The sequence below is a fragment of the Oryzias latipes genome, chromosome 19 (genome assembly GCF_002234675.1).
Source record: "Oryzias latipes chromosome 19, ASM223467v1".
NCBI lineage: Eukaryota > Metazoa > Chordata > Actinopteri > Beloniformes > Adrianichthyidae > Oryzias > Oryzias latipes.
The window spans coordinates 15,608,853-15,631,130 of record NC_019877.2 but is presented as its reverse complement, the minus strand read 5'-3'; the positions used below and the strand labels follow the sequence as shown (position 1 = coordinate 15,631,130).

Below are 22,278 nucleotides of genomic sequence, written 5' to 3'. Positions count from 1 at the left end.
TAAAAAGATGTCTGATTTTCTAATGTTTTGTATATTTTGTAATGAAACATTTCATCTCACACCTCCAACGTTCATTGAATTCTCTCTTTGATGAGTTCACATTCTCCTTTCAGAGGAAGGCCCAATGCTATGCAAACACAATTCATTTCAAAGAGAAGGGATCCGGAGAAAATCAGCGTGTTAAGTCAGAATTTCTGTCCTTCTTTCCTCAGGTGGTTCCGGTAAATCTGGCAGAGGTGTACCTGCTGCAGTGCAACATGCGCTTCCCCACGCAGTCGTCGTTTGAGCGGGCTCTTCCGCTGCTTAATGTGGCCTTGGCATCGCTTCATCCTCTGACGGACGAGCAGATTTATCAGTCAATCAACGCTGGTTCTCTGGAGGTAGTTAGCCTTAAACATTCCTTTCGAATATTGTGGAGTTAATGTAACTTTTTTAAGCGTTTGATTTGATTAAATGGTTTATTGTTGCATGGATCTTACATTTTGTACCAGATTGACCTACTTTTTATCTTCATTCATGAAATTCTATGTTTTATTAGTTTATTTGGCACCACAATTTTTTCTATCAAGTAAAAAAACAAAAAACTAGCTTATTCGGAGGTATGTTTAGCCACACTGATTGGTGACATGCTGATCGTCTTTTGATCTACTTTAAAGCATTCCTTGTTTCTTTTTAGTTATGATGATGTATTTTTGAGCCAAAATAAAAAAATCTGGGTCGTTTTCTATGACAGAGTTCCTGCAGAGTGGCAGGAGTTCATTAGAAGTTCGCTTCTGAGTTGTGGGCAGGAGTGTTGGCTCATAGTAAGCACCCCCCCCTTCCCATTATCCATCTGTTTACACCTTCATGGGCTACCTAACAGCCCCTCACAACTCCAACCTAACATTAGTGGTGCAACAATAATTGTGAGCAATATTGGAGCTATCCACCCCTTTAGTTTTGAGCTAGATGCCAGCTTAGACAAGGAAAACAAAGGCATACATGGATCTTGTCGTCCATGAGTGGATGCATCAGAATCGAGCGGGCCACTTATGGCCCACCCGTCATATTTTTTACGTCACAAATAAACTCTTTTTAAAATGGCATCTTTGCCTCTGCTCCTGACTTTACAACTTTGAGATGAATTTTCTTTACAAAGTCCTCCATCATTTGAAAAAAGCAACAAGTTAAAGACTCACTTATTTTTTTTAACACAGGTTTTTGGCTAAAAACAGCGTAATCATCATAAAAAGACCACAGTGAATGCTTTTAAATCAAATCAAAGAATGATTAGTGCGGAACTTGAAAAAGCTTTCACGTTAGAATGTCTTTTTGTAAACATTCGATAACTTTCAGTGTTTTTTTGAGCACGTCTAATAGAAAAAGAACATTATTTTTTCCCCTTTCTTTTAAGGTAAAAACAACAAATGTTTAAACATGTATTATCTTCAACGTAATTGTTGTAATAAGTATGCAAACTCTGCAAATATTTACTTTTGTCGTGGCAGGGAACACTGGACTGGGAGGACTTCCAACAGCGTGTGGATAATCTATCAGTCTTCCTGGTGAAAAGAAGGGACGGTACCAGGATGTTTGTCCACCCCTCCTTTAGGGAGTGGTTGATCTGGAGAGAAGAGGGAGAAAAGACAAAGTTCCTGTGTGATCCAAGGTAAGGACGAGGGTGATGGAATACTAGCTAAATAAAAAAATGAATATTGTGTGAAAGCTTAACAACAAATTGACTTAAAACCTAATCATTCATTCATTCATTGGACAGGTCGTCAGTCTGTCGCAGGGCCACAATCACACACCCATGCACACTCACATTCACACCTATGGACAATTTAGAGTAACCATTTAACCTATGAAGCATGTTTTTAGACGGTGGGAGGAAGCCCAAGTCCACGGAGAAAACCCACACATGCACGGGAAGAACATGCAAACTCCACACAGAAAGGTCCCCTATTGGTGTTCTATTTTACGTCCCCCAGCCGGGACTTGAGCCAGGGGCCTTCTTGCTGTGAAGAAAGAGCGCTAACCACTGCCCCACAGTGCAGCACAGTAATAATGGAAGAAGATTTAAAACCTTCCTCTTGTGTTATGGCTAAGACCAACCCAATTTCTAATTTTAAAAGCTTAAAAGAACCAAAAATAATTTGTTTATTGATTCAAGGCTTTATGACTTTGTCAATGACCTTGTTATCAAAAAAATATATTGGTTGTTGTTCGTTTATCCTTGCAAATCTATATATTTGTTCTGACTTATTCTGCTTTTTATTTGTATTTATTTTCAAGTTTTGGGATCCAGAGAAAAAAATTCTTTGTCGTTTTCTTGAAGGACAAACAAATAAATAAAAAATGAAGAAATAATAATGTAACAGCAATCTTTTATTCAATGATGGGATTTATTTAAGGTAAATTTTATTTTTATCGTTCAATCAAAATTAAAATGAAGGGGTATCCTGAAAACTATCCAAATGGCTCTGGCCTAAAACATCAAAAACAATAATTTCTTGGATAAGGAGACCTAACAAGCTAATAAAATAATAATAATTTTTTTTTAAATGGGGATGGTAATTAATGGTTTTTAGTGTATTTTATAGCTGATCAAAGATGTAGGTCAAAACTGACCTGTCACCAAAAGGTGTAGTAACAGAAAGCTAACACAGAGGAAGGTTAACAACATCTCTTGTTAGTTTTTCTTCAAAGTGCCACTGGAATTGCAGTTATAAAGAGTTTAAAGACATTTTTTCTTGTATTTCAGTTTTTATAACCAATAGACAATGTCATCAGCAGTAAAATAATGTAATTATGTGATGTAAACAGTCATCTCTGTTTATTATTTGGTTACTATGTTTATTCAACAAAAAACATGTTTTTCACACTCTTTTTGATCAATCACTTGCACCATAATTTTGCAAAATTGCAAAACGTCTCTCACTGTTTGCTATTGCTTCAGCTTCAAAACTCTGTTTATTGTCTCTGTAGGAATGGACACACCCTGCTGGCTTTCTGGTTTTCTCGACTGCAGAACAAGCTGAACAGACAGCAGACTATTGAGCTCGGACATCACATCCTCAAAGCACATATCTTCAAGGTAAGTCGGTATATGTCCTCGGCGTTATCGATACAAACACACGCCCCCACACAGCTGTGCCTGAGCCTCTCAGTAATGAATATTTACTCTGTCTTCAAGGGCCTTAGCAAGAAAGTTGGCGTTTCCTCATCCATCTTGCAAGGTCTGTGGGTGTCCTACAGCACAGAGGGTCTTTCGGCTGCACTTTCCTCACTCAGAAATCTCTACACCCCCAACATCAAGGTATAGACTAATTTTTAAATGTCACAGCATTTACTTTTCCAAATATTTGGGGATGTTTATTGGATATCCCCTGTTTAGGTGAGCCGACTTCTGATGCTCGGTGGTGCCAATGTCAACTATCGGACCGAGGTGTTGAACAACGCCCCCGTCCTGTGTGTCCACTCCCACTTGGGATACATGGACATGGTGGCCCTCTTGTTGGAGTTTGGCGCCTCGGTCGATGCTCAGTCTGAAAGCGGCCTAACACCGCTGAGCTATGCCGCCGCAGGGGGAAACATGGCCATTGTGACTGCGCTCTGTCGCAGAAGGGCAAAGGTCTGTCACAATGTTTAAAGAAAAAGAATACAATGAAACTGAAAGTCCTTCAATTTGCAACTGTTTTTTTTTTTTACCTTTCATATTTTTCTCTTTATCAAAGGTTAACCATCTGGATAAGAACGGCCAGTGTGCTCTAGTTCACGCTGCCCTGCGAGGCCACATGGAAGTAGTGAAGTTTCTCATCCAGTGTGATTGGAGTGTGGGGTCACAGCCGCAGCAGTCACCACAGATCCAACAGCAGTCTGCCTTCACTAAGAGTCAAGCAGTGCAGCAGGCTCTCATCGCAGCAGCCAGCATGGGGTACACTGAGGTACAACTGCTGCTTTCACAGTCATTATTGATAAAGCTTTAGCAAAGAACGTCTTCCCAAGTGTTGATTCTGTGCACAGACACATATACATCCCTCTTTTTTCCCCCATTTCCTGTTTTGTTATTTCCTAAATGCTTCTCCCATCCCCCCCCATTCCCTCAATCAGTTTCAAAATGATAATGATATAAAGTTTGTTCACCAAATATAATATTTTTCATGAAAGGACATCATGTATATCAAAAAAATGTATCAAAAATGAGCCTAAAATTGTATTTACCTTTAGCAAAAATTTGTTCATTTGAAATGTATTTTATTAAGTATACTTACGTATAACAAGTGTACTATAGACCAGGGGTGCCCACACTATTTTGGCATCTGCAATCTACAATCTTCAATTCCAAAATCCAGTGCTCTGGAAATTTCCCAGCAGTCTTTGCGAAAAAATAGTATGCATCAACGGTCACTAGATTAGAAAATATAGACCATAATGCATTGCATTAAAAGATTTTTAATGTGAAATTTTTTTTTTGTCTATTTTTTATAAACTATCCAAGTTTTCATCATCAGAAAAAAGAATTAATAAATGGCCTTTGTATAATATTCATACTTATTACATTTTTAAAAAATAAGATAGGGGGATAGTTAGATAAGAAGAGAAGATAGATAGTTGAGACAAATAAATAAATAGATATGATACGATAGATATGCCTTTATTCTCACTGTCCTCATGTACCATGGGCATTAACGGTTCTTCCTATTTTTTCATCAGATTGTGTCCTACTTGCTGGACCTGCCTGAGAAAGATGAAGAGGAAGTGGAGCGAGCTCAAATCAATAACTTTGACACCCTGTGGGGGGAGACAGGTGGGAATACTTACAGCATCTTGATATTACTTATAAAAAATCACTCCAATACATTCATCTTTTGAATGCTTAATCTCCTCTCGTGTCTATGTGTGATGCACTCATACTGAGGGTTTTATCCTGAGATGTGGAAAATTATTTTTTTCAAAGGATCTGCAGCATAATCATACCATGTGTTCTCTGGGTGGGACTGCAGATGTGAACAGTTGTTTATATGAGTCAGCATCTTGGTGCATCAGAGACTGATGACAGAGCTCACCGTGTCATTGAAGTACATTTGGGATTTGGCTTCAACAGGAGGAGGCAACAGATAAAAAGGGTACAGGGCTCCTGGGACAAAGACCGGTTCAAAGATTGTTTACGTCTTTGCAGGTTGTGAAGAAAGTCGTGAGTTATTGTAACCTAAGGCTATAAAAGCTCATTCTAATCTTTATTCCCCAGCTGCAGTGTTGGTAACCCTTTTCCTCACTGTCATCTAGGAAAAAAAGGACATGTTCTCCTCTGCCACAATTTTACTATTTATGACTGAACAGAAGATAATAGCTGTTCTGGAAGAGGAGCAATGACTTTATACTAGAGTTTTAATACCATGTAATGGGTTCTTCTAAAGTGTCAATTTTAAAGCTGGTATCACTTTGAATGAAGATATTTTGGGATTTCTGATTTATAATACCTGGCAACTCCAAATGTACACCTAAAATAAATGTATATACAGGATGGTTTCAATTTTTTTTTCTTTCTATTGCCTGAAGACCCATTGCGATCATCTTTTGGTCTATTTTAGAATCGTTCCCAGTCATCTTTTAATAATGCTGTATATAGCCAAAATGGAAAAACCTGTCTCATTTTTGAACACATAATTTCTGCAGAGTGGCAATAGTTTGTTAGAAATTCCCTTCCAAGTATGTGTAGAACAACCCCGCCCCCTTCCCCTCACCTTGTAGCATGGAGCTTGTTGCCTGCCCGGCATATTTTCTACATCACAAATACAATCTTTTTTAAACTGCATTTTTTTCTCTGCTCCTGATTCACAACGATTTACATAAAGAAATATTTTTTTTAGATTTGTCCTCCACCAACAGAAAAATGCAACAAGAACATATTAAAAACACCAAAAATACAATTTTCATCAGAGTGGGTCTTGAATTCATGACAATTCTGACTGAGGTGGACTTTTTTTTAATTAGCAGAATTTTTAGGGATGTGGTTTTTTGATAGTCAGGTTAGTTGACCTAAAGGTGAACCCAATAGAGCATCAAACGTCCCTCTGGTCCCACCCAATTGGTGTCATCAGAAAATGCTAGAAGTAGATGAAATAAACTCTGCTCAATGTTCTTGTGCTACTCTAGATTCCAGGCCTTGATGTCAGACTTTGTCGATCGAGTGTGTTTACATCTTTGGTCAATTCAATGTAATTTGGGGATTTTATAATATACATTATCAAACTACTTTAAAAGGTTTTGAGAATCAAATAAGTGTCTGAGTTAACCAGGCTTTTTTGGGATGGTTTTGTTTTGGTCAATTGTAAAATATTGTTTGCTTTCAAATCATCCAAATATAAATTGTTTAAAATGTCAGCTTCATCATTCATAACTTTTGTTCTATTGCACCAAAAATGCTTTAAAATACTTCAGAAACCTCGGGTTTGGTAGAAATGCACATTCCCTTCATCATGCCTTAAACGTTTGTGCGTCCAGCTCTGACGGCGGCCTCAGGACGGGGGAAACTGGAGGTCTGTCGCCTGCTGCTGGAACAGGGAGCAGCTGTGGCTCAACCGAACAGACGAGGCATCGTCCCCCTCTTCAGCGCCGTCCGACACGGACACTGGCAGGTCAGTGTAGACCTCATACATTGTTTACAGCTGTTTTCCTCTTGAAAGCTGTTTGGTAGTGATGTGACGTTCACGAACAAATCGATTCTTTTGAACGATTGGAATCGACTTGTGGTCGGCTGAGAACCGTTCTTTCTTTCATCCTTTTTTTTCTCCGTCCCCTGAGTGTTTATAGAGCCTCTGAGTCGTGGCGCGTTGCAGTGAGCGGGGGCGCTCAGTTTTGTTCTAGAGTTGTAGTCGTGAGTTTAAGTTGTTCTGTTTTTGGTAAAATGTTTCCCCTTAGGTTTTGCATGGAGCTTCTAACTAGCCTGATCTGTTTCTTATCTTGTATCAATATTGGGTTTGTTGGTTACGGTTTGTTACCATATTTAAGTTTATTTTTTCAATAATGTAATCTTGTAATAGTAAAATAAATTCGTTTTTAAACACTCCTGACATTACACCAGATTAAGAGGCCTTATGTTTTTTATCAATCCTCCAAAATGCTCACGTCAGATGACTGAGTAAAATGATGATTACCGGTAAATGTATTGTCAGAACTATTAGTGTTTATTATTAGATTAAGTTTAAAGCACATGCTCTTATCTTCTTATATAGCCTATTGAAAAGTATAACACTGTTATAGATTAAATATTGTAAAAATTTAAAAGCTGCATGTTATAACTAAATGGCCTAATGGCCACAAAAAAGTGTATTTTTATAAAAAGAGTAGTCAGATTTTGCACCTCTTACTGTTTTTTCAGTAAGAAACTAGACCAAATGGTTCTTTTGGAGGTTGCAGACCCCTGTTTTAGCTGTTACTGTAAATTAAAAACACAATTCAAAGTACAGATACACTCTCCTTATACATATACATGCTGCATATGCTGGGAGTGGAATATTCGCAATGAATCCATATTAGACTTTAACATCTATTCCACACATGTCAAATGAAGCTATAATTGATATTTCCAAAATAATTTGAACTCAATTATTGGTGGAAAATCTGACTTTCAATTATTCGGCTCCAGATTTCAGCCCATCAATCCTCCCTGAGATTATTTCCAGGATTAAATGAATAAAGAAGTGAATAAATATAAAAAGAGCCAAATGAGCCAGTCTTTTGAGCTTCTCTTTGAAATGATCTGATCCAAGAGATTTGACTCCCTAAAAAGAGCCATGAATCCCATCACTACTATTCAGGATAACTGGAACCTATCCCAGCTGTCATTAGATGAAAAGTGGAAGATTTTAACAGCCACATAGATTTATTACTTTACTATTTTCAGGGAATTCCTGGAAATCTGAACATTCCAGTCTCTCAGTAATGATTGTTGCTTTTACTTTCACTTATACTGTCTGCTTTAAGCAAGATTCTCATTTTTTTGCCAATTTGCAGTTTATGAGATGAGAAAGATAGCTGCAGATTAACGGTTATCAGATCATTTTGCTTTGCTCCTCCAGATTGTGGACCTCCTGCTGACACACGGAGCAGATGTCAACCTGGCAGATAAGCAGGGTCGCACACCTCTGATGATGGCTGCCTCAGAAGGTCATTTAGGAACTGTTGAGTTTTTGCTTGCTCAGGGTGAGTACTTCCTTTGTGTAAAATACATTCAAGCTCTTTTTAATAAATATTGTACAATATTTTCATTGATTTACAAAAAGTCCAAAGTAATTCTGTTATCAAATCATTGTCATTAGGTAAAATATGATAAAACTATGAAATAAATCTGATAGTAAACCCGATTAATCTTCATCATAAACTCTGTATTTCCACTTCCCATATGACTTTTTCATTTTCTTGATCTTTATACAAATTTTAAAACAAATGAAAGCACATTGATTGAGGTGAAATGTGACGCAGACATTTAATGCAGCATGCTGGAACAAAAGTGTTTCTTTTTCCAGGAGCTTCTCTGTCTCTGATGGATAAGGAGGGTCTGACCGCTCTAAGTTGGGCGTGTCTAAAGGGCCACTTAGATGTCGTTCGCTACCTGGTGGAAAGCGGCGCCGCCACTGACCATGCTGACAAGAATGGACGCACACCTCTAGACCTTGCAGCGTTCTATGGCGACTCAGACGTGGTAAGTTTGATCATTATTTTTAAAAAATTGAAGCTAAAATCAAATTTTTTAGTCTTTTTGAATTTTATTTTGAAACTCTCTAGTGGTTTTAGAACTGACCCTTTGTCCCTCTATCCATCTATCTAGCATATTATGTTATAAAAAGAGCAATGGTGCAGTGAGTTAGTGATCTAAAATGACAGAAAATACCCATGCACTCCCACCGCTCAGCTTTGCGAGTTGCAGTAACTTTAAACACAAAATCTGTGTTTTTTGTTTTGAAAATTCAGAGGCAAACTTCATGCTTTTATTTTCTATCTGAACAAAGATGACTTTTTGTCCATGGAAAAAAATTCAAGGCAGTAATGCCTAACTTTTACTTTCATATATTAAAGTAAAATGCAAAGAAAAGAAAAACTTGAAAATCCCAAGATGCCTAATAGTTCATGGTAAACATTTACCTTTTCAAATGATCACTTACTACGTTTAGTTTTCCTGTTTTCAAAAGCCAGATTCCAATCATAAAAATGTGTGCAAATCTATGTATAATTAAAATTTGGCCACTTTTATTTAATAGTTTTTGTCAAATTCATTGCAGAGGTGTGATTGGGTTGACTCTGAATCCCCTCAGTGTCATTTAAGTCACATTTGCATTCACCCACAACAGATTGAGGTTACCTGCAGCCCAGCTCCATCTGACTGTCTGTTCCTGGATCAATGCAGTGCACGCTCGGCTGCGCAATCATTTAATTAAAAAGTGTTTTTCCCCTGGTTTTTTTCAGGTTCAGTTTTTAGTTGACCACGGGGCCATGATAGAGCACGTGGACTACAGTGGGATGCGTCCTCTGGACAGGGCGGTGGGTTGCAGAAACACATCGGTGGTGGTCGCGCTGCTCAAGAAAGGAGCCAAGATAGGTAAGAAGGAGGTCGAAATGATAAAAAAGGAGTGAATGCAAATGAATGCAGCCTGTTTGTTCTGCCCTGTCATGAGGAAAGGCTGAAATAAGATACAAATTCAGTCTGTATCTTATTGCATTTTGATCAAGTGAAGTTCAAGAATGAGCTGCATGAAGACGGAAACTATTTTAAAGTTGATTTCCTCTTAAGGACACACTGCTTTATGGAAGCGTGTTGTATCCAAGAAAAAAAAAACAGCTGTTTTTCTTTCTATTTTTTTTTTTTTAAGAACTACAAAAACTCCAAACAGGCTGGGCTCTAAACTTAATGTGCTTATGAAACTCTGACCTGCAATTAAAAGTTGATAAGCCGCAATGTGTCGGTGTCATTGACATGATCTGTGTTCGTTATGTGCTCATCACGATATCGCCAGCCTGTTTTGTTTTACAGAGCAAAACGCTGGGAAGCATTAAATATTGACCAGGTTGAATTTATTTTCAGCTTTTTGATAGTTTTCTTTCGTTTTTTTCAAGATAATTTTTTTAAGGGTTACAACACTTGTAGTTGTAGTTACAACTGTTGTATGTGAAGTTTTTTTTAACAATATTGACTACTTGTGATGTTTTTGAAATTTTTTAAAAGGTCTTGTAGAGGAATTGATATTGTTTGGTTTTTTTTTTTGTCTGTACTTTATTGATGGTCCCTGCCTGCCTCTGAAGCGTCACACACCTTAACATCAACTCAAAACTCAGAACAGGCGGATCATATTTATTAAAGACAATGGTTGTAACTTGTTTTCTGCATCAGCACAAACAAATAAACAGTTCACACTGGTTGATAGAACTAACACTTCACCAACGTTTTGCTCTGTAAAGTCTGTGGATAAAGTAAGCAGGAAAGACAAAACAGACTGGCGATATCTGATGAGCATTTAGACTTAACGGGTAATGTCTGTGACACGTACAGTTTTTGGCTTTTAATTGGTGATCATCTCATGAGCAGATGAGGTTAGTGCCCAGCCTGTTTATACAGTACAGACCAAAAGTTTGGACACACCTTCTTATTCAAATGAATGGGAAGGTGTATCCAAACTTTTGGTTTGTAATGTAGGTCTTTTGTAGTTCTTAAGAAAATGTGCACTAAAAACACAGAAAAAAATTAGATTTAAATTAGATTTTATTTAATTGGAATTGGAGAAAGATTTGTGTTGCCGTGTAAAGTAGTCCCCTTTCTGTACGCCATCCGCCCCCTTACTGCCGCACTGTCTGCCTTTTCTCAGCTATTTCTGGTTCTGATGTTTTGTTATTGTACAGCTCTCCCACTGTGTTGTTTTGCCTCTTCTTCTTTTTATCATGTTATTTCGCGGCTTCTATCTTTCTCTTCTGCTCGTTTCTCTCAGTCGCCTCTTCAATTCTTCTGCGGTTGCTCAGAGACGCCATTAGGGCTTCCAGTGTTTCCTCTCTTCTCTTTTTTTTCTCGCTAAAAGGCCTTTATCTTTGGCTTCTCACTGCTGCTTATGTTCCTTCCCTCACTATCCTCCTTCACCATCGCCACCTCTTTCTTTCTTCTCACTCCCACACCTCTATTTCCATTTAAAATCCTCCTCGCCCTCCTTTCCCCCACCTCACTCTAAACCCTCACTCTCGCCCCAATGCCCCACCTCTTTCTCCGGCACCAGGATGTCAGACGCTGCCCAGTCGACCCAGAGGTAAAGCCAAGGCTGTCGACTTCTCACCCTACCAGGCATTTTGACAGCTCTATCTCCTCTCTCTGTGTTGTCTGTGTCGTCCTAAGTGTCGGCAGGCCAGCTTTAGCTACCTTCTCAAACTGACAAATAATAATACGCAAAGGTATTAACACTGACAGAGATGCAGTCTGGATTGCCTAGAGGTAGATGTCCAAATGGTTAATGACAGCATGCCCAGCTTACAGCCTGAGGTTTTGACCGTCCGTCCTTCAGATGCATGACAGAAGCTCTAAGTAACTCCTGGGTGGTAGTTATTCAGTTCCAAATGCATGCATTTGTAATTCCTCTCTCTGTACCCCCCGCCACCACAGACCGCAGCGATTAAACCCTCTGCTCTGCATCCATCCTCCAGACGTTTCCTCTGTGTCAGCTATAGTCCAGTCAACAGCATTCCTCCCTTCACCGCCCCGCTCAGAGGATGGCTAACGCCTGCAAAGACTGCTCTGTCCCTCCTGCTTGCTTCTTTTGTTTCTTGTATCTGTTTTTTGGTGTGATATCCCTTGCTTGTCTTGTCTGTCACGTTTCTGTGTATCTGTGTTGCTGTGTAGATGCATACATCTGGGACTTTGGTTTTTAACCCTCAAAAAGGTCTACGGGGATGATTTGCAAATACCGTATTTTTTGGACAACAAGTCGCAGCAGCCAAAAGATTTATAATAAAGAAGAAAAAAAATCATATATAAGTTGCACTTTTGGGAGAAATGTATGTAACAAAAATCTGGAACAAGAATGGACATTTCATCTTGAAAAGCAAATCATAATAACGGAATAGATAATAATAGGCTGAATATATGTGCACTTCACTATTGTAACACATCAATGCTTCATGAAACTGGAATCTAGTATATTTGCACAACGTATGAACAATCATTAACATAGCATAGAATAAACATAGAACATGCTAACAAGTCAACTGAACTCTATATATATCACTTTCAATCACAAACTCCATTAAATTTTTCATGATTTGTGTCGCTTTGGAAAATTCCATCAGACTGAGTGGCACTACTTCTTCATAGCAAATACTGATATAAACGTCCACAGTGCCCTCTAGTGGTTGCTTTTTTTCTTCTTCTTCTCCAAATTACATATATGTTGCAACTTGGTATAAATCACCTCCCTGGTCAAACTATGCATAAAACTATAATTTATACTCTGAAAAATATGGTAATCTGACATTTAGCTCAAAACATTTAACTGTTTTATGCATTTGTGTGAAGTTTGTCTGGGCTAAAATTAGCTCTTTTTGATTACAATTATACATCATCTCTGTCTTGTGGAGTTATATGCGGGATTAAAAAAATAGCAGCTAAAGCCTAAAGTAAGGTCACAATGAGGCATCAGAACAGGTTTTTTTTTCATCTTTTTCGAGGTGATCTGCTTGTCTTCTCTCTTCCATTCCTCATGTTGGTTGATGTCTTTATTGCTGTTCATACTGCTGTGTAGTATGTCTCCCTGCCCTCTCTCGTATTGCATTCCTGTGAGGCTTTCTCACGGTTTTTTATCTGCTCCTTCCTGTCTGACACAGGTCCAGCAACGTGGGCCATGGCCACCTCCAAACCCGACATCATGATTATCCTGCTCAGCAAGCTCATCGAGGAGGGGGACAACTTCTACAAGGTCAAAAAAACAAGCAGCAGCATTGAACTGTTACACAATGGGGAACTTTTCTTGATATGTTTGAAATAGTTTAGGGTATTTCTTCACCAATCTCAGTTAAGACATCCTAAAATGTATTCAATGACACTTTACATAGAACGAAGATAAGGTATTTTTCGGAAATCCTTTGAAATTATAACAATTGACAAGTTCTCAAACCCTCCAGCTCCATATCCGTCATTTCCACAATCAAGTACAATGATATTGTAAAAATATTTAATTGCCAAACTGAGAATTTTGGAGTGCAAAGTACTTTAAAACAATAATAGCAAATCTCCCACCATAGCTGCAATACCAAATATTTTACTGAATCAGAAAAAGTCCAAGAAGAGCTATTTTGGACTGTTTCTTACTGATCAAAGCCTAGAAGAAAGTCTATTTTGTCGCCTTTAGGAAAATTTGAAACTACTTTGCATTCATTGCATTATTACTTTTATAATAAATATGAATTATATTTCTTTTTTGACATCACTGAAAGCAGAAATATGAAAAGAAATTAACATTTTCTCAAAATGTAATTTTTGTTTTTTACTTTTCACTGAAACTCAAATGACGTCCATTCAATGTAAACGACTTCCTGTGCCAAATAGGATCATCTCAGCACAGCTGATGTACTTCTACAAAAGGTTTTAAACAACAACAGACAAAAATGGCATTTTCTCTGGTTATACCTTAAGTCTACTTTGGTTTTTCCTACTTACTAAAGCTGTTAACCTGAACATAAACATGAATTCATTGGTTTACATATTTTTAAGCAACTCCCCTCTGGAACAGCTACTAACTATTGTTGTGCAGCACAAGATAATTTGCGCTTTGAACTCGTAAAATAAACTGAGTTATCAGAAAAAACTACACTAAGTTTTGCTTAGCATCTGAAATATGTGCATTCTGGAGAAAGCATAGAGCAAACAAGGCCTCTAGATGTCAGCAGGTATGTAAAAAACATTTACATAGCTGATCTTACTACTAGGTGTGCATCAACCATACATGTATAAATAAACTTAACTAATCTAAATTAAATAAATTATTATCAAGTAACCTTTACTCTTAAAAATTATTATTATTTTAGTTTTTGTCAGCCATTACGGAGGGGTAAAAGAGCCACATGTGGCTCCGTAGCCTCAGGTTGCAGATCCCTGGCCCTGTCTAAAACTGCCTTTTTTATTAAATATTCTTGAAAAAGCTGTTTACCAACAGCTCACTGACCTTCTCCTGCTAAACATTTGTTATAATGACTTTGAGTCAAATTTTAGGTTGTATCAAAGCACTGAGTTGACTCTCATTAATGTGGTTTAAAGCAGTCACAGATCAAATTCTGGTAATTTTGGGACTGCAGAGACTAAGTAGGCATCTCCAGTTCTTCCAGTGGGTTAAGTCTTATTTTGAAGTCAAGTTGTACATCATTGAAATTGGTGTCTTAGACCAAGGAGCCTTGACCTGTGAGGTCCCCCAGGGCTCCATCTTGGGACCTCTTTTGTTCAGTACATGCTTTTTCTTGGCCAGGTGTTAAGCAGCAATTTTACCACAGTTATAAAGGTAACCCATCTCACCCCTAGCAGGTGAATATGGATCAATGGACTTAGTCTGTCACTGCATCCAGCAGATCACTGATTGGATACTACATTTTTTATTGCAGTTTAACACAGGCGAGTACAAGATAATCATATGTGACCCGGAAAAATAAGAAAAGGTGTTAACACCTTTCTTTTAAACCTGAAACTCAGGTTAGAAGTCTAAGGCTAACCATGGACTCTGACTTGAGTTTTAATAGTCACATTAAATCCAAGACATCATCAGACTACAAGTGTATCAGTTTCTGTCCTCAAATCAGTGCACTGCCTTCCTGTTCTCCGAAGAACTGGCATTAAAAAGCTCTGCTTGTCTTTGAGTCTCTCCATGGCTTGGCACAAAAGTTCATCTCTGACATGTCAGTTCCTTTCAGTTTGATGGATTTATAACTTGCATAAGCTTTAATTCTAGCCAGCTGAAACTTCGCTATTGCTCTCTGTGCTTTTATTATCATTTTATTTATTTTAGTTATAATTATTTGACTACTTTACTGTTGTACTTCATATATTTTATTTTAAATGTAATTTTTTATATGCAACTAAACTTGCCCTGTTTACTTAGAAGAAGTTAAATAAAGAATTTAAACTAAAATGGAGCATTTTTCTTTTGCAGAAGGGGAAGGTGAAGGAGGCAGCTCAACGTTATCAATACGCTTTGAAAAAGTTTCCGCGGGAAGGCTTCAGTGAGGACCTCAAGACGTTCAGAGAACTAAAAGTGTCCCTCTTCCTCAACCTGTCCCGATGTCGCAGGAAAATGAATGTAAGCACTCATGGATGTTTGCTAAAGTTCATTGTATCTCTTTAACTTTTAAAATCAATACAACATTATGTAGCTTTCAATAATACATTTGACAGAGACATTATGCAACAATATTGAATACAGCTAATGACTACAATCTAACTATACTTTAACTTCACAGATCTGATCTTCAACTTAAAACAAGCTACTTTTTAAAGATTATTGACTTTGTAATCATACATTTGGTTGCTGAATGGGAAATATGTTTTTTTTACTTTTGATTTAAAAAAATAAATGAAAAAGAAAGTTAATTTTAAAAAAAATCATTAAATAGTAAATAAAATAAATCATTATTACCTAATTTCTTTCTTAAGTTCATTAAAATGTTAAACTTGCCAAAGTTTATGGAGATTGTTGCTGTTTTTATTATAGGGAGACAAAAAAAAAAATTAAAGTCAGTGACTTAGTATTTAAATGTATATACATAACCTGCATTACTTTCTCTACCTTAGTTATTTGGACATCTTATGGTGCCATTAAACCCTCTCCGATCATCTTTTAAATTATTTTAAAGTCTTCCAACTTGTCTTTTAATTATGATTATCCCATTTTTAGCCAAAAGCCCAAAATCAGTGTCGTTTTCCAGGACATGGTTTTTGCAGTTTGCAGGAGTTCATTAGAATTCTGCCTCTGAGTTGTTGGTGGTGAAACATTGGTTCAGAGCAACCCCGCCCCTCTTCTGCTCCCCTTTTGCTGAGAGATCTCTGTTTAAGCGGAGGAGGGGAGCTAGTGACCTGCCCAGCATATTTTCTACACCACAAATTCAATACTTAGAAATGCTATTTTAAACTCAATTTTCTTTATACGTGTCCTTCATCATTAGAAAAAAATCACAAGAACATGTTAAAAACACTTGCATTTGTTACGACATTAAAACAACTTTTTTTCATGGAAAATCTGTATACACTTGTTAAAATCTAGATTCTTTTTTCCAGATTTGTGATGTTTTCATTTCAAAAAGATGATCCAACATAAAAAAGTGCTGCTTTAATGGTTGATGCTCCTTACATTGTGTTTTTTATGGTCACTTTTGTGTTTTTAGGACTTTGGGATGGCTGAGGAATTTGCTACCAAGGCACTTGAACTCAAACCAAAATGCTATGAGGCATATTACGCCAGGGCGCGTGCCAAACGAAACAGCAGGTGTGCTCTCTTTGCTCCTTCTTATTGTTATCTTTCAGTCTTTTCATTTAAATTGTTTCATATTTCCTACAATAGAGTATTACAGTCCACATGAAATTAAAAAAGAAATTAAATTTACAAGAATAAAGTCACAAAATTATGAAGAAAGAATCGTAATTGCACATGAATAAAGCTGTAATATTACAAGGAACAAGTCATAATTTTACGAGAAAGAAAACGTAAAATTGTAATAATAATTTCAAATTAGAAGAATTGAAGAATTATCAGAATCAGAATCCTTTTTATTGTCATTGTTTATGGTGATACATAAAATTGCAGCAGCCTTGGAGTGGTGAAAATAAAATAGAATAAAATAAAAAAAAGAAAATACTGCAACTCACATGTCTAAACAAAAATGTACAATATGTACAGAAACAATTGAATATTAAATACGTATGAAAAAATAGAATGGAATGAGTTGAGTTTCCATGAGCGCAGCATAGTAGATATTGTGCGTTATTGCACAGAGACCTGGTTATTGCACACATGTATAGTAGTCAGTAATTTAGCATTTCTAAAAAGTTTGTTGTAGTTGGTGGAAGTGTGTATGTGTTCCGTATGGTGATTGCCTATGGAAAAAAGCTGTTCCTTAGAGTAAAAGTTACTTACGAGTTAAAGAGTCAATATTTGATGATAATAAAGTTATCATTTCACAAGTTATAAAATTAGATTTGACGAGATTAAAGTCATACATTTATGAGGCAAAAGTCTGTATACTAAGAAAAATATAAACAACAACAAAAACTGAACAGATGTCATGTTCTCTCTCATGCTGAAGCATGAGAGATGTCGAGTGCTGTGTCTTTTTGTCGTTTAGTGAGTCAGCGTTTTTTACTGAAGACATTAAAAAGAATTTGCAGAAGACAGGACCTCTTCAGAAGAACATTTTTGATCCACAAGGAGTGGATTTTTTCTTGAAGGCGTCTGCAGTATAGTTGTAGAGGTCCAAGTGCATTATGGTACATCATATGGTGATTATGGCATCACCTCCAACTATGTAAAGTTGATCTGTAAGGATGTATTTAGTTAGCATGTAATGTGGATGGAGGCTAACAATCAACTTCATTTTGAAAAAGCATGGATAAAGCATAAATTTATGACTTTTTTCTCATAAATTTGCGACTTTATTCTCATAAATTTATGACTTTATTCTTATATCATTACGAATTTTCTCTTTTAAAATTATGGCTTTTATTCCCATAAATTTCTGACTTTAACCATAAAAAATTACAACATTTTTCTTTTATTTTTTACACTTTACAATCATAAAATTACAACTTTTCACTCATAGATTTACGACTTTATTCTCGTAAATTTGCCACTTTTTCTCGTAAAATTACGAATTTTTTCTCTGAAATTTTCACCTTTTTTCTCGTAAAATTAAGACTTTTTTCTCCGAAATTTACGACTTTATGCTCATAAAATCTTGACTTTTTATGGTGGCCCTAAATTAACCCAGTCTTAGTTTCCAAAATAAAATGAACAAATTAAAAAGAGTTGTTTTATTTTGCAGACAATTTGCTGAAGCCTTAGAGGACCTGAATGAAGCCATAAAACAGTGCCCCAACAACCGAGAAATCCAGCGGCTACTCCAGAGGGTGGAGGAGGAATGTCACCAGCTCAACCAGGAGGACCAGCAGCAGCAGGAACTGGAACTGGAGCCTCCACCCTCCCCTCCTCCTACGCCTCCCCCAGAAGAGGAGGATATCCTGTCAATGCCTCTTCCACCTCCCCCAGAGCCCCGTCTGGAGGACATGGAGCCTGTCCAGGACCTGTTTGAGGATGAGGACTACCTTGAACAGGAGTTGGAGGCCATGTCAATTAATCTGCCCCCACCTGACTCTCACAGCAACCCCTCCAGTCTTCCAGTCATTCAAAGCCCACCACTATCCCCAACACATTCAGATCAACTTTACATGGTTGGAGGCTCACCAATGGGCCAGCCCTATGAGTACCACCCCACCTCCTCCTCCATGTCCTCCCCGACTCGTGGTACATACCAAACAACATCCCCCTCTCTGTCCCCAACGCATCAGAACTCCCACTACCGACATAGTCCTCCTCATACGTCTCCAGTTCACCAGTCCTCCTACCGCTACAGCCCACCCCCTATGGGCACTGGGGGTCAGGGGATGGACCAGAGCCCTCCCCCTTCCCCTTTACGTCGAGCTGCTCAATACAGAGCCAGCCCGCCACTAGAAAGCGTTTGCATGTACAGGTCCCAGTCTGGGTCACCTGTACGCTACCAGTCAGAGCAGCTACCTGGGCGACCCAAATCTCCTCTTTCTAAGATGAGCAGCCAGCGTTCATTCCAGCTGAGTTCACAGCCTTCTCTATCTTCACACCACCACCAAGCTCAAGGTCTTCGCCTCCAGCCTTCAATCGCCCAAATAGTCCGTACAAACCAGCCTAGCAACGTGATGGGTAATAGCAGCTTTGGCGGCCAGTTAGGCCACTCCATTGGTGGCCGATACCAAGGAGGTTCGGTTGACGTGGAGAGCCGCTTGGTATACCAGCCCTCCCTAGATGGACGGTCTATGCCCCAAGTCCAGGCCAGTCTCAGCTCTGGGGCCCTCTGTCAGCACGGTGGCCGAGGAGGGGTTATGGAGTCAAACCTGTTAAAAGATGAGCTACCCCAGCGCCCCTCCTCTGCGTACCGCGCCAGCAGCGGGGGCCCGGGGGGCATCAGATATAGCCAGACACCTCAGATAAGCCGCAGTCAGTCAGCTGCCTACTACCCGGTCTCTGAGCACGTTCTGGAACGGGCCAATGCCATGCCTCCCTGTCAGCTGGGCTCTCCTGAGATCTCCCATATGATGAGACGCCCGGTCAGCGCCAACACAACAGAGATGAAGCAGCATGTACCCACCCCCAGGCCTCTCATCCATTCTCAGAGTGTAGGCCTGCGATTTTCCCCCTCTAGCAACAACATCTCAACTGGATCTACATCCAATTTAGGACCAGGCTTCAGACCTTCCTCTTCCATTCAGCAGATGGAGATTCCCTTACAGCCCACGTATGAACGCAGCTGTGACGACATCTCCCCTATTTCCCCTCCACAGGGTGGTGGGGGGCTGTATCAAGGCGAGAGCACCCGCTCTAGAAACACTCCATTTATGGGCATCATAGACAAGACCGCACGGACTCAGCAGTACCTTCATCAGCCCTCTCGGTCCAGGGCTATGACATCCATGGATTCCGCTATTAGTCCAACCTCGCCTGGACAGCTGGTCCAGCAAGGCTCCACCTACAGTCCCCCACCCTCGTTGGGCAATATAGCCTACTACAACAAGACCAACAACGCCCAAAATGGTCACCTGTTGGAGGAGGACTACTACTCCCAAACCCCTTCACTGGGCAAGCTGGCTAACGGCTCCCGTGGAGGTGGCGATATTCTGGAACGGGTCAGCCAGGTGCCCACCTATCCAGACGTGAAAGTGGCGAGGACTCTGCCTGTTGCACAAGCCTACCAGGACAACATGTACCGCCAGCTTTCACGCGACTCCCGAACCCAAGGCCCCACATCCCCCATCAAACCAAAGAGACCATTTGTGGAGTCGAATGTGTGATGGGCTGTTTGTGACTGGATGGTTGGACTTAGTGAAGGAGAGCGTGGAAGGATATTTATCTAGACAGCTAATCTGTGTATGTGTCATGGACAAACTTATTCCATGGAAGTCACAAGGGAAATTCCAGAGGAACATGCAGCTGGCTCCATTTAGTAAACTAGCGATCATCCTGGAAAAACACCATAGACGTGATTATTTCATTATCATATTCTGCACACAGGTTAAATGATAGGAGGGTTCTGGGATCTCATTCTCAGTCAAAGACCGTTGCACTTCCAAAACATGGCATGGCACAAAGTTCCCACAAGTGACTTTAATGAATGGAACTGAAAGAGAACCCATAAGACTCTACTGTGGACTCCTTTCCATCTTCTTTTCTTTCAGAGTGTGCTCTTAATCAAGTTTGCTGTTAGGCGCTATGATATAAAATACAGTTCTATCTGTTCAGAAAAATACAAATGGCTCATAACTCATTACATATAGAAAAAAATTACAATATTTATAAAGAAGCTATATATTGTACATAGAAATAAAGCAAAACATAGTTTGCATTTTAAATTGACTTACGTTTGCCTCTGCTAGTCATATGGATGTGGAAAACCGGCCACTGTAAGGAAGGAATGAGGAAGTCAGACCAACTTTGACGCATAATTACCTCTTTTTGTGTCTTTTTATCGCACAAGATGGCAATACCCTGCAGATTTCTTTTTACAAAAGGGCGGAAACATTTTTTTTAAATGTTTCACTCATCTTTCAGTCTTCTCATCTGTTAAATCTTTCAGAATGTTTTCTTTTTTTTTTTCAGCAGTTTTCTCGAATGTTTAGTTGTCTGATAAAAACATACCACTTTGTTCAATTAGATCGGGAATTGTGACATTCTGTGAGTCATTTCCATTTGTTGTAACCTTTATTTAAAGAAAACAAAAAAAATGGTGAAGTCCTGCCCATATAAAGCAAGAGTTCTTAAACCTCCAAAAACTTAAGGCATAGAAATAGATCTAGCAGACGAGTTATAATTTAATTCTTGACATTTCTTCAGCATTGGAGGCTTTTTGGAGTATTTTGTGGTTGCCAAAACTGTCAAACCGCTCAGAAATAAGGCACACTGTGCCAAAAAGAGGGGTGGAGAGTTGATTCTCCATCTTTTTGGTATATTTCCAAACTGAAGGAGATATTATTCTAATGTGGGAAACTGGTATTCAGCGTATCTTTGAAGAAGCACACGTACACTAAGCTGCAAACCGTATATCTAGATGTCTTTACCTCATTTAAGACTGGTAAAACATACCAAATACATCATTTTAACCAAAAGTAGATCTAAGTTTTTGATGTCTTTTCTTTAAAAAATTATTACTTTAAAAACGACTTTTTATGTTGTGTTTTTTGTGATTTATAAAGTACCAACGCCTTTATATTCTTGTCTATTAAGACTATCTGTTAACACCATATTTGCTAAATAATACAGTATAGACGGGATGAAATGGATGATATGAATAAGTCCAGGTTTGCACAAATGACTGTGCTACTCAGAAAAGGATGGTGCAATAACTATCTTTGGGCCTAAAGATTGTTAACCCTCATTTATTTAAGTACTTCTGTGAACAGAAAGCTGTCATGAGGGGTTTTAGTTGGTTTTTTCATCTGTGTCAGAGTTGCCTTTCTTCCTCCTTTGCGTAGTGATGGGTAAGAACTCAGCAGCTGCAAGCAAGCAAATTCATAACCCTTTGTTTAAGGTTTTGATTCCTTTTTCAGTTTATCCTCACATTGCATTTTTTCCAATCATTTCTGCTCAAAGAAGGCTTCGCTTTTAACTAAGGTTGCACTTTATGTATGAAACATAATGCTCTGATGGCTGAATTGGAAGAAAATGTGTGCGTGATGGGTCATGTGTCTGAGTGCTGATGCATGACTTTTGTAAACACTGGTGGTTTGCAACACAACACAGAAATGGATTACCGTTAAAACCCAAAACAAATGTTGATCATCTGCAGACTCACTCTAGCACAACTTAAAGAAACTGGCTCAGATATTTCTCTCCGTCCAGCTTGGGTTTGTTGTGTCTCTTTAGGTGCCAATCATTTGTCATAAAATCTCTGGATCAACCAGTGTGATACACCACTATTGAGCACATTTGAAAAAATAGTCAAACTACTGCAAAAAAAAACAAAGAAAAAAGGTTTTAGGAGCTGAAA

At 38.6% G+C, this 22,278-nt stretch overlaps 1 protein-coding gene across 10 annotated transcripts in view; it reads left to right on the top strand.

The window, feature by feature from the left end:
- tanc2 (tetratricopeptide repeat, ankyrin repeat and coiled-coil containing 2) overlaps window positions 1-22,250 on the top strand; it is a 184,342-nt gene extending 162,092 nt beyond the window's left edge. For 8 of the 10 annotated variants that reach the window (XM_023949339.1, XM_023949343.1, XM_023949341.1 and 5 more), the window contains 16 exons: window positions 213-380; window positions 1,488-1,648; window positions 2,968-3,076; window positions 3,176-3,298; window positions 3,377-3,613; window positions 3,717-3,926; window positions 4,696-4,789; window positions 6,487-6,620; window positions 8,064-8,187; window positions 8,511-8,686; window positions 9,448-9,580; window positions 11,241-11,270; window positions 12,838-12,929; window positions 15,150-15,296; window positions 16,378-16,478; window positions 18,031-22,250. In XM_023949339.1, the coding sequence (XP_023805107.1) occupies window positions 213-380; window positions 1,488-1,648; window positions 2,968-3,076; window positions 3,176-3,298; window positions 3,377-3,613; window positions 3,717-3,926; window positions 4,696-4,789; window positions 6,487-6,620; window positions 8,064-8,187; window positions 8,511-8,686; window positions 9,448-9,580; window positions 11,241-11,270; window positions 12,838-12,929; window positions 15,150-15,296; window positions 16,378-16,478; window positions 18,031-20,086 (4,095 nt within the window). In that variant the 3' untranslated portion in view covers window positions 20,087-22,250. The remainder of the gene's footprint in view (window positions 1-212; window positions 381-1,487; window positions 1,649-2,967; window positions 3,077-3,175; window positions 3,299-3,376; window positions 3,614-3,716; window positions 3,927-4,695; window positions 4,790-6,486; window positions 6,621-8,063; window positions 8,188-8,510; window positions 8,687-9,447; window positions 9,581-11,240; window positions 11,271-12,837; window positions 12,930-15,149; window positions 15,297-16,377; window positions 16,479-18,030) is intronic. The other 2 variants (XM_023949342.1, XM_023949340.1) reach the window with 1 other exon arrangement.
- Window positions 22,251-22,278: the final 28 nt, after the last annotated feature.